Source organism: Vombatus ursinus, unplaced genomic scaffold (genome assembly GCF_900497805.2).
Source record: "Vombatus ursinus unplaced genomic scaffold, bare-nosed wombat genome assembly UNPS02014959.1, whole genome shotgun sequence".
In the NCBI taxonomy this organism is placed as follows: Eukaryota; Metazoa; Chordata; class Mammalia; order Diprotodontia; family Vombatidae; genus Vombatus; species Vombatus ursinus.
The window spans coordinates 902,016-915,042 of NW_020954737.1; the positions used below are offsets into that span (position 1 = coordinate 902,016).

The 13,027-nt window shown below is 38.1% G+C and overlaps 1 protein-coding gene across 2 annotated transcripts in view; it reads left to right on the forward strand.

The window, feature by feature from the left end:
- Positions 1–13,027, forward strand: part of STXBP5L (syntaxin binding protein 5 like) — a 407,770-nt gene that overhangs the window by 86,038 nt on the left and 308,705 nt on the right. For both annotated transcript variants that reach the window (XM_027845316.1, XM_027845317.1), the window contains exon 2: positions 10,643–10,740. In XM_027845316.1, coding sequence (XP_027701117.1) covers positions 10,643–10,740 — 98 coding nt within the window. The remainder of the gene's footprint in view (positions 1–10,642; positions 10,741–13,027) is intronic.

Sequence of the window (13,027 nt, forward strand, 5' to 3'; positions counted from 1 at the left end):
GCCCAGAGCTAGGATCTGAATCCATGTGCTTTGACTTTAAATCTAATGCTTTTGCCAGATATACAGATTTGAAACAAACAACAACAAAAAACCCTCAAGTGTACAAGTTAAGGTTGAGTTAGAAATAGCCGGCAGGGGTTCATGTGAAAAAGATAAGAGTTTAGTTCATTGCCCCCTCAGAATGAACCAACAGTGAAATGTGGCTGCCAAAAGAGCAGATATGTCCAGAAGAAGGGGGTGCTGGGCCTGACATGTTCTCCACTAGTCATACCAACTTTGGAGTATCATGTTCAATTCTGGGAACATTTTACAAGGGTCCTTAACAAACTTGAGTGACTTTCACAATTATATTGGTTGGAAAACTTAGATGTTTAAGTTTATCTCAAGGAGTAGGGATCGGCCTTATTCAGCTTATTTCCAAAGAACGTAACCAAAACCATATGGTGAACATTATAGGGATTTTGATCAAAATATAAATAAGTGCTGTTATCCACCAAAATCCATTCTACATTTCTTCAGACCTGTCTGCAAAGGTGGTGGACTGCCTTATGAAATTTCCTATCACTGAGTGTTCAGAAATTGGGTGACCACTTACCAGAGATGATTTTTGGGGGATTCTTGCATACAATGGGATATTAGACTAGATGACCGTTTAAAGTCTTTTCTAAACATAATATTCTAAAATAGGGAAGTTCTGAATTGGAGAAGCTGAGGTAGCTCATTTTATTTGGAAAAAAAAGATTATCTTCTGAGATATAATTAGACCTAGATGGGGTGCAGTTTAACTAAATTCAAGAAATAGTCATTGATTTTTAACTGTGCAAGGAGTTGATGAATGTGGAAATAATTGAAACTATGTTGAGAATGTCATTTTTCAACCAAGAACCTCATTAATAAATCAAAGAACATTTATTGATCACCTCTTATGTACAAGGCATTGTGATAAGTACTAATTGGTGTAGTTTTTTTCTCTAAGTAAATGATCCTGTATTTTGCTTTGTGCATATATCTATCAATCAATAAATATTTATTAAGCGCTTACTATGTGCCAGGTACTGTGCTAAGTGATGAGGATACAAAAAGAGTAAAAAGACAATTCCTGCCCTGAAAGAGCTTACAATTTATACTCCTCTACCTGAGAATAATATTTTTGAATTCTCATCTATTTCAACTTCTTCTCTTTCATTGGAAATGTTGTTATATATTCTTTCTCTAACCCTATAATCATTAACATATTTGTTAAAAGAATGTTGTACAAAGAACTAATCCTACTTCTAGTCTTCTTAATGTTCCATTCCTTGATATTCACTCTCAGAGCTTCAACTCTTCTCTTTTAGGATCACTCTCAAATTTAGGTCTCTAAGCTGACCACTCTTTTTCATTTTTAATAGTTTGTTGGACAAGAATCCTAGAATTAGAAGGGATTTTAAAGGTAATCCAGCTCTAGCCCCTTTCTAATACATGGATCCCTTCTACTATATGACCAGCAGATGGTCATCTAGACTCTGCTTAAACACTTCAGTGACAATGAACTTCATAAAGCAGCAAATTCCCATTTATTTGGATTATCTCCAAAGTGACATTGTGAGAAAAGCATTTGGAAACACTTAGAGTATTACAGAAATGTTATCTAGCTAATTAATAGACTGATATTGAGCATAAATTTATATCCCAGCAATTTCCTCTCTCTGGTCATGGTATTGACCCCTGGAGCCATATAGAAATGTATTTCCTGCCAGCATCTCAAATGTAACATGTTTAAGACTAATGTCGTCTTATATCAAAAAAGAGATTCCTCTTTTAATGTAGCTATTTTCCTTTAATATACTTTGCAGCCAAGGATGGAAAAGCTCTATACAGTCAGTTAAAACAAGATCTAGAACTGATGGTGAGTTAGATCATGAGCTTCTTATTGCAAAATTCAGACTTAAATGGAAGAAAGTAGGGAAAACCATCAGACCATATAGGTATGACCTAGGCTGTTGTCAAGATGGCAGAGTAAAAGTAGTGATTTGCTTGAGCTCTCTCCCAAACCCCTCCAAATACCTGTAAAAAATGGCTCTAAAGAAATTCTAGAGCAGCAGAACCCACAAAAAGACAGAGTGAAACAAATTTGAAGCCCAAGACAACCTGGAACGTTGGCAGGAAAGGTCTATTGTGCCAGACTAGGAGAGGAGCACAGTGCAGGATGGGCCCCGCAGGCAAAGACCAAGCCTCAGCAAACTTGGAGCAGGCCTCAGGGGACTGAATCATGGGCAGCTGTGGTGAAGTCCAGACTTCTCAACCCACAAACACCAAAGACAACTTAGAAGGTCAGTAGGAAAGGTCTGTCAGACCACAGTGAGAGAGGAGCTCAGTCCGGCCCCAGACCTGGCATAGCCGCAAGGTGGTGGCTGCTTCCACAGATGGAGGGGGGATCAAGCAGCTGATCAGAGGAAGATTGCAGGGATCTCTTTGCTGGCACAGAGGCAGGATTCTCTTGCTTTGCCTGTGTTTGGATCTGGGTTGCAGTTCTGAGTGGTGGTCCTGGGGCGAGGAGGAGCATTGGCGTGGTGGAGCTTGTGGTGGCAGTGGAGAGGGAATCCTCCTCACAGTTCCCAGGCAGAAAAGAGTGCTTGTGGTCACTCAGAGACCAGAGCACAGGCCAGGAAAGGAGTGAACACCTCACCCTTGATCATACCACCTTGGAAGAACTGAAAATTTACAGGTCCCTAGAAGTTTCTCTGAAAACAGCTACACAAAACCCCTGAAGTTTGGGACAGTACATTCTTCACACTGGAAACAGACTCCTACCTTAACAAAGGGCTTAAAAGTCAAACAATTGGCTGAGAACATGAGCAAACAGTGCAAAAAAAAAAGTCAGACCATATAGATGTGACGTAAGTAACATCCTTTATGACTGTGAAGTGCAAGTGATAAATACATTTAAGGAATAAGATCTGAAAGATAGAGTGCCTGAAGAGCTATGGACAGAGGTTCACAAATATTATGTAAGAGGCAGCAACAGAAAACATTCCAAAGAAAAAGAAGAGCAAGAAAGCAAAATGGCTATCTGTTGAGGCTTTACAAATAGCTGAGGAAAGAAGGAAAGTGAAAGGGAAAGTAGAAAAGAAATGTTATGCTGAACTGAATCCAGAATTTCAGAGAATAGCAAGGAGAGATAAGGTTTTCTTAAATGAGGAATGCAAAGAAATAGAAGAAAATAATAAGATTGGAAAGACAAGAGATCTCTTAAAGAAAATTAGAGATAACAAGTGAACATTTCATGGACAAAAATGGACATGAGAAAAGACAAACATGGTAGGAACTTAACAGAAATAGAAGAAATTAAGAAGAGATGGCAAGAATACACAGAAGAACCATACAAGAAAGATCTTAACACCAATAATATCCATGATGGTGTGGTTCCTGATCTAAAGCCAGACATCCTGAAGAATGAAGTCAAGTGGGCCATTGGAAACATTGCTAACAATTGTGGAAGTGATAGAATTCCAGTTGAGCTATTTGAAACCCTAAAAGATGATGCTGTTTAAGTGCTGCATTCAATATGCCAGCAAATTTGTAAAACACAACAGTGACCATTGGATTGGAAAAGACTGGTTTACATCCCAATCCTAAAGAAGGGCAATGCCAAAGAATGTTCAAATGACTGAACAACTGTATTCGTTTCCTATTCCAGCAAGGTTATGCTTAAGATTTTGCAAGCTAGACTTCAGTGATATGTGAATTGAGAATTACCAGAAGAATTGGGTGGTTTTTGAAGAAGCAGAGGAACTAAAGATCAAATGGCCAACGTTTGGCTTGATTATGGAGAAAACAAGGAAGTTCCAGAAAAGCATCTACTTCTGCTTCATTGACTACACTAAAGCGTTTGACTGTGTGGATTACAACAACTTTGAGGCAAGCCCTCAAAGAGATAGGAGTGCCAGATCATCTTACTTGTCTCCTGAGGAAGGTGTGTGTGGGCCAAGAAGCAGTAATTAGAACCTAACATAGAACTACTGATCGGTTTAAGTTTGGAAAAGGAGTGTGACAAGGCTATATATTGTCATCTTATTTATTTATGTGTAAATCCATAATACGAAATGCCAGGCTGGGTGAATCAAAAGCTGAAATTAAGAAAGCTGGGAGAAATATCAACAATCTCAGATATGCAGATGATACCACTCTGATGACAGAAAGTGAAGAAGAATTAAGAAGCCACTTGATGAGGGTAAAAGAGGAGAGTGTAAAAGCTGGCATGAAGCTTAACCTCCAGAAAACTAAGATCTTGGCAACTGGTCCCATCACTTTCTGGCAAATAGAGGGAGATGAAATGGAAGCAGTGTCTGATTTTATGTTCTTGGGATCAAAGATCACTGCAAATGGTGACTACAGCTATGAAATTAAAAGATGTTTGTTCCTTGGAAGGAAGGCTATGACAAATCTGGACAGCATACTAAAAAGCAGAGACATCTTCTATCCACATAATATCCATTCTTTCAAACTTATCTCACCTTCACTTACTTACCTTGTTATCTCTTTTCTGTCATCAGCTCCTGAATTTCTCATCTGCATTGTGTTAGGAGGAAAGAGGATTGAGCCCTCCCTATAGAGCCACTATGTTTACTTTAGTATCAAATAGGATGTTATTTGGGATCAGGAATGTCAAAACCAATCTGTCAAATAAGGATGAAATCTAGAATTAGAGTGAGGTTACCAGAGTGGATTCTGGAATCTGGAGATAAGGTTTAAGTTAAAGCAGACAGAAGAAACAAGAAGTGAGATCAGATATACCTGAGGTCTGAGTTACTTACTGTCAAGCAGGACAGTGGCATCACATGCCTTCTACCAGGCACCTTTGGAAGTCATTTAGGCATCATATGCATGAAACTGGCCACCTAGCAATACTTTCTATAAGTCTCTGATGAGGAAGGAAGTCTGAGACTTTGTGGACAAATGTACCATATGTGCATCTATTATAAAACCCAAATACTGATTCTACGGCCCCAGTAGATTTTGTTGGCAGTATATCCCTGGCAACAAGTCTCACTGGACTGTGTAGTGAAATAGTGCATTTGTCTCCCTCTGGAGATGCACCATAATTCCCGTAGTAGCTCTTTGCTTTACAAAGATACTTTGTTGTGTGCACCAAAATGGCCAAAATACAGAACAGTTGGGCAGCTAGGTGGTACGGTGGATAGAGCACTGGCCCTGGATTCAGGAGGACCTAAGTTCAAATCCGGCCTCAGACACATAACACTTACTAACTGTGTGACTCTGGGCAAGTCACTTAACCCCATTGCCTAGCTAAAAAAAAAGAAAAAAGAAAGAAAGAAAGTACAAAATAGTCTAGCTACTTTTAACCTGATTCAGTGTATAGTTTACTACAGGAAATCATCTTCAACCAAGATATACATTTTATCTCCAAGTTTTAGAAGTCACTTCTCTGACTTCTCTTTTTGATTTCATCAGCCCCCATATATTCACTATTGTCTCTATGCAGATGAAACATATCTATCTCCCATCTGACTCTTGAGTTTCAAGACCATGTTATCAACTACCTCCTGGACATCTCTACATGGATATCGCAGGCATTGCAAAGTCATTATGTCCCAAACAAAACTCATTATGTTTTCCTGTCCTCCCATAACCTATCCCTCTTCCTAACTTTTCTATTTTTGTTGAGGGCATTACTATATTTCTAGTTATCCAGGCTAATGATTTTATATATATGTGTGTGTATGTATGTATGTATGTATGTATATTTATATATATAGTGTATGTATGTGTATATATATATATATACACACATATCCTTCACTCTTCCCTCTCCCTCACTTCCTGTAGATTTATTTTTATTTTATCTCTCATACCCATACCCTTTTATCCACTGCTACCACAGTCACCTTCATTCAGGCCTTCATCTCCTCAACAGTGGACTACTGCAATGGCTCCTATCTGGTTTCTCACTAATCCATTTCCCTGATCCATTTTCTATAGAGCTGCTAAATTGAAATTCCTAAGGCATAGGTCTGATCATAATACTCCTGATCAAGAAATTTCAGTGGTTCTCTATTGTCCCTACTGAGTGTAAATAAAATGTAAACTCCTCTGTTTGGCATCTAAATCTCTGTTTGGCATTTACAATCTGGCTGCACCCTGTCTTTCCAATCTTATTACATGTTACCTTTCTTCACGCCCTCTACAATTTAGCCAAAGGCCCACTTGCCATTCCTAATGTATATAAAAGGTTTCAAATAAATGGCCCCCAGGCTGCATGCCTGAAATCCTCCTGAGTGCAGCCTGAACCAGATTAAAATGTAATGGGGAAATATTTAACAAAATAAATAAAAATACAATGAAACATAGAGGACATTACGTTTGAAGATTAAGTCAATATGTAGTCTACAGAGATATTTATGTACGGATTTGTAGCCCCTGTTTCTATTTGACTTTGACACCGATGACGTGTGTGACATTTCAACTCCTGTATTTGTACCTTTTGCACAAATACTTGAAATGCACTTAGGATCCCCAAGGATTATAATCCTGCAAGACCAGTTCAAGTGCCACTCACTACACAAGACCTTTCCTGATGTTCCCAGTTATTAGTAGCAGTCATAGGGTTAGGGATATTTCATTAACCCTCCTTTCTCTTTCTCCCATTTCACCTTTTCCCCCTTCCCCACACCCAATATTTTGTATATATTTTTAAATTTTAATTAACTGGGTACCTGTTATTTCCCACCTTTAATATATCAGCTCCTTGAGGGCAGAGACTTTTGACTTTTGTCTTTTTATATGCAGTACCCAGCACATAGTAGATACTTAACAAATCCTTGTTGATTTGAACTGAATCCAAACATCCTATTATTCTGAAGTTTTCCCTGACCTCGCTTTCTTAGCCAATTGGAACCAGAGTGAAGTTAGTAACATTCTTGATTTCCAGTGCAGCAAATAATATTCTGACATAGCTAGTAGATTAGAAGAATTACGAACCATCAAGTGAGCTCAGGAAGCAGAATCATTAGTATATGCCTCAGCTATCTCTCATGGATGTACAGCTTTGTTCCTTGGCTAAGGAGTACAATATTTTCCCTGTCTTTACCTAGTGAATTTCAGCTTTCTTTAAATCTTATGCCAAATGTCATATCTTCCAGGAAGAATATCCTTCCCTCTTCCCTCATAGACCTTACCTAACTGTTTTATAATTCTCCAAATGGATTTACCACATATTATTGTGTATTATGGATAGCTATCCTGGTATTTTATTTCTCAACTACACCAAAAGCAGCTTGAAGGAGAGAACTGCGTCTTGTCTGTAATCTTTGTCTTTCTCCCAATACCTAGTGTAGGGCTCAGCATGTCAGTGCTTAATAAATGTTTCCTTTATTATGCTATCATAATGTATCTCCCTCTAATTAGGTCTACTCCCAGAGGTAAATTTTGTGAAAGGACATCATCAGGACTTGGTGTGGAAACACATGGAGGCATTTAAGGGTCTCAGGTACTTTTCTCTTGGCTGATGAATGGTCTCTTCCAGACCTACTTTGTTTCAGGGACATACCATGTATTTCCCTGACTTCTTCTGGTACTAACATCTGGTACTGTGACCTTGATTTAAAGACCTAATTGTACTCTTCTGTGTTCTTAATCTTACTTGGAATTTGTTGCAAGTATCTTCCGGTAATTCCTTATCTCCAAGTTCCTCCATCTCAGCCTGGTCACGTGACCCTGTTTACTGATTATTTCCATTGTTTGATGTTTTGGCTTTACATTCTTGATCTAAGACTGTATTCCATCATGGTGACTCAGCCAGGATAGGCCTTCCTCTGTACTTCCATGGCATCAAAAGGTTTGAGTTGGATTTTCAAGCCAAGATAAAGGACACAGAAGATCAAAGTCAGGGATAGGGGCTCATAGGCTGGAACAGGGCTGACCTTGGAGAAACAAATCCCTATCCAGGAGACATATTCCTGGCTACTTTAAATGGCTGTCTCTTCCTGGTAAGGGACCTTCCTTCATGTGATTAAGATTCACAAGGTGAATTTTAGCCCACCAAGCTCACCTACTTTTCATTCAGGCTCTGACATATACCACTTGCCATTTTATTGCTATCTAATGGCTCTCTTTATTTGGTGTGATAGCTTTATATCCTCAACTAGGTCATAAACTTCTTGAAAATAGTGACTGTGCTCATATGTCCCATACCCTTCAACTTCCAGTACGTCTGTTAGGCCATGAAAAAATACTTGATTGAATCAATCAATCAACTCTATTTAATGAAACAAACATTCATTAAGTGCTCTTATGTCCTAAACCCATAGGCCCTGGGGATACAAAATAAAAAACAAAACTGTTTGCCCTTCAGGAGCATCTATGAGGCAGGGGAATAGCTAAAACATGCACTCGGATAAGTACATGCAAAGTAACTTGAGGGAGAGAATAGTGCAGACACTAAATCTAATACAGTATCTGCTGAGATTTTCAAGAGTGCTGGTGACAGTTTCACTGTTTTTGCCATTTCTTCAACCCAGAGCTGACAATATGTCAGATATTTGAAAGTTTTGAGAAAATCAGATGTTTGATATTATATATATATATATGTACATTTATGTGTATGTTTTATATAATTGTATATATTACATATAATATACGATATTGTAGCAAGATATTAACATGCAGTAATCTTTTTTAAAAGATGAATGCCTCTCTCTGAGTCACAAGGGGCAATTTGACAGGGCTGAAAGTTGGTCATGTCCCTAGGGGCTCTAAATAGCTAAATTTTGGATACACTTAAGCAACTTGAAAATCTAGGAGTTTGAGCTAAAAGTCAGAATAACCTGGTCCTGAATGGGAATTACATGGGATAAAGAGGAGTTTCTCTCTACTCCTCCCATTAGTCATGTCAATTTGAAATAGAGCTACAGTGCACCTAGTAGGGAACTGAGATACACACTCCAGATAGACACATATAGAAAGGTAGTGACTAGAAGCTGAAAGTAGCTTCAAGGAGTGGGACCTCTAGCAGTAGAAAAGAGAGCTATCTATGAATGCAAGGGAAAATCAAGCTTAGAAAAGGAGCAAACTCTGGGAGCCCACTTGAACAAACCACTCAGCAGAGACATTGCATATAGGAGGGAGGTTTGTGAGGACTCCATAGGAAAGAGAAGCTAATGAAACCCTTTGATAACAGAGTTGTGAGTTTCCTTGACCACATGTATTTCTTACATGTGCTTCACTGTCATGCTGCTTTTCAATTTGTACCTACTTTTCTCATGGATGCTGTGTGTATTTGAGTATTGCATCTGGTTAGGGTTGGGGGAGGGAATGTCTTACAGCTACTCTTCTTACTGTGACATTTTAATAAATACCACTGTTTTGAGTTAATTTTGATCACTGGCGGGTCCTTAATGGGAAAAACAAAGCAAAATGCTGCAGAGTTTATAAGCTCTACTTGTAGAAATGCAGATCTACAGAGGATACCCCTAGAACTTGAGGTAATAGCCACTTCTATGGGTACCCCAAGTGACAGTATAAGTTGGAGGAATAACCTGGAGAAGATGCTACATGCACAAAAAAATCTGCATGTTTGAGTCTTTCAGTTTTTATTTGAATGTTTGACATTGTATTAAGAGAGTTTTAGAAGATGTGGTCACATAAAAGAATTTGCCATTCTGGAAGGGTTGGTCCACTAATTTCATTTATTTGTTATTAATTCTAGATAGTATACTTTTTCTTTGCTCAGAGTCCAAGTGATAAAATCATTATTAAAATATTTAGTACAGGTAGCACCAAAATTAAAAACTAACTCTAAAAGATTCATAGTTTAGTGTCTATTAAAATGGTGAGTCAGCAAGAATTAAAGTATTTACTGTATGTCAGACACTGTGCTAAAGACTGGGGATTCAGAGAAAGGCAAAAACCACCTCTGCTTTCAAGGAGTGTGCTTTCTTCTGAAGGAGACAACACGGAAATAACCATAACATACAAGATCTATATAGAGCAAATGAAAGACAATATGGAATGGGAATGGAAGATACTAGGAGCCTTGAAAGGCCTCCACAAGGCAGTTTTTGATTTGAGTCTTCAAGGAACCCAGAGAAACCAAGAGGTGAAAGAGAAGGGGCCGAGCATTCCAGGGATGGAGGATAGGGAGGATAGCCAGGGCAAAGGCATGAAAGTGACAGATGGAATGTTGTGTTTGAGGAATGGCAAGGAGGCCAATGTAGCTGCATCAAAGAGTGTGTGGAGGAGAGTAAATGTAAAAAGACTGAGGAGGTAAGGAAGAGACTATGTTATGAAAGCTGTAAATGCCAAACAGAGGGCACCACCGGAACTCATTGAGCAAGGAATGTCATGATCATACCTGTGTTTTAGAAAAATCACCTTGGCAGCTGATTAGATTAGAAGAGGGAGAAACTTGTGCAGGAAGACTAATTAGAGGGTTATTTCAATAGCCAAGGGGAGAGGGGATGAGGGCCTTAAAGTGAGTAGTTTTCTGAATTTTAGTAAAAAGATAAGACTTTAATAATATTGCAAATGACTTAAAATTACATTAAAAACAATTCTGGTTAAATTGTCTAAAGAATACATGGGGGATATAAATAATTTTTTTATTATTACAAATCAAATGTTTATATTATTTGCTATCTTTCAGACGGTCCGGCATGGGTTTCCTTACCAGCCCACAGCCTTAGCCTTTGATCCAGTCCAGAAAATTTTGGCGATTGGGACAAGAACAGGTGCTATACGAATGTATCCTTTCTCTTATGTTAATTCATAGGTATTTTTGTCATCAATTACAGTTCCATAAACACTTGGGTAAGTGGAATTTTCCTTATGATATTATAACTATGGATTCTTCATGAAGGGAAAAGGAAAAAGTAGTCTAATTTCAAATTGCTCCTGTGTTACTTTTATAATTTTCATTATTTATTGACTGAAGATGACAATTCAAGTGTGGGTTAAAAATGTAGTTATCCTTTTCAGTAAGTGCATTTTTATATAATGTGAAGGTTCAAAGGCGACTATATTAGTCATGTAGATTTATTATGAACTTTTTAATCATCATGAGAGGTGGTAAAAGGGTAACGTGAGATTCTAATCCACTCCTATTAGTGGAAACTTCAGGGATGGGGAGAGTGGAGTATGGGAGGGAAATGAAGTGGTAGAAGGAGTTACAGAATAAGCAAAGAGAGAAGAGTAATGAAAGTAGGCTGCTAACCAATCTAACTTTTTACTTTAATTTCCAATAGCTAGTTATGAGTAATACCTAACAAATGATCATAGTAAAATCTATGTCCAAATGGCCACTTTAGTATACTGTGCTTTTATCCTTTAAATATTGGCTTAAAAATTAGAGGTCATTCTGGAAACTTGAACATTCAGATATTGTGCATTGCCTTCATGTTATAATTATTTCCATTAAGTACATTTATTAAATATTTAATCATATATTTTTTAGTTTTATGTTAGGTACACATGGAACAAGGTATTGTCATGTTGGGTCACAGGTACTATTACAGAGGGAATCAGGCAAGATACGAGGGGAAGTACTGGAGAAGCAGGGCAAACACTGGTTTCTGGACCATCATGAATCAGAGGTAAACTCAGAAATGGAGAGTACATAAATATCGTAGGGCTAAACCAGGCAGGATATCCAAAGTCCGTGCTTACTGGTAAATAGAATTACAATCAACTGGTTGGCTCCTTAGTGAAATACATTCATTGTAAGGAAGCAGATAAAATGCATTCTCCTGATAATGTCATGCATCAAAGAATCCTAAGGTTGGAAGGGACCTCAGAGACCATAGGTTCCTAGATTTAGAGCTAGCGGCCATCAAGACCAATTCTTTCATTTCACAAATGAGAGGAAATTGTTAGCTGACAAATAGTCACACAAATAGTAAATGGCAAAGACAACATTTGAACCTGGGTCCTCTGACCAGGTTTAAACTTCATTGCTCTTTCCACTATACCACTAATTTGTAAATTACTTGAGGGTAAACACTGAATCTTATCTATATTTGTGTCATCCTCACTGCTAACATATATCCCTAAGCATGGTAAGAACTTTATAGAAGTTGGTTGAAAGAAATTGTAGCATTGAGTAGAATGGCTTGTTTGGAGGATTGATAGGGCTGGAGAAGGGAGGACTCATATAAAAGAGTCATGGGATGTAAGGTTGAAGAGGTATGTTGGGAATAGATAATGAATGGCTTTGAGAGATAATGAAGGAATTTATTCTCTATAAACCACTGAAGATTTTTGAGTTGGGGAGTGACATGCACAAAATAGAGTTTTAGGAAGATTTATATATAGCACAAATTAATCTGCCTTCCTTCTGAGAAATCCCCAGCTAAGAACTGAATAAACAAAGTGATCTTTGAGTTATTTTATAGAGCCAGTAGTACAAGAGTGCTTGGTTAATCCTTGAAACTCTTAATTGTGTGCACTTGGGTAGAATTGACAGTCAGTGATCTCTAAAATATTGGGGTGAGTATCCTTGATCAGCAAGTTCAGTGATTAGGTTAGTAAGGGAGTGTGGTAGAGAAGAGAGAGCACTAGACTAGAAGTTTTAAACTGGGGTTATAAGCTGAAGATTCAATGAGAGGGAATCTGCTCCTCCCCAAGGCAGTCCTTTCCAGTTTTGGATTATCCAAATCGCTAGGAAGTTTCTCCTTGCGTGAAGCCTGCATTTGTTTCTTTACACATTCCATGTTGCTCCTAGTTCTGTTCACTTGGGCTAAGCTGAGCAAATCTGATCTCTCTTCCACTCAACAGTCTTTCAAATACTCGAAGATAATTATCATGTCCCCTCAACTCCAAGTCTTCTCTTTTGTAGATTAAACATTCCAAATTTCTCCATCTGATCCTCACATGGCATGAACCCAAGACTTTTTATCATCCTATTGTCCTCTTTTTAACATACTCTATCAAATTCCTGTCTGAAATATGTCACCCAGAAGCCAACATAAAGCTTCAGAGGTGTGATCTCCCCATTGCAGAAAGGAGTGGAACTCTTACACATTATTTTCCCTAT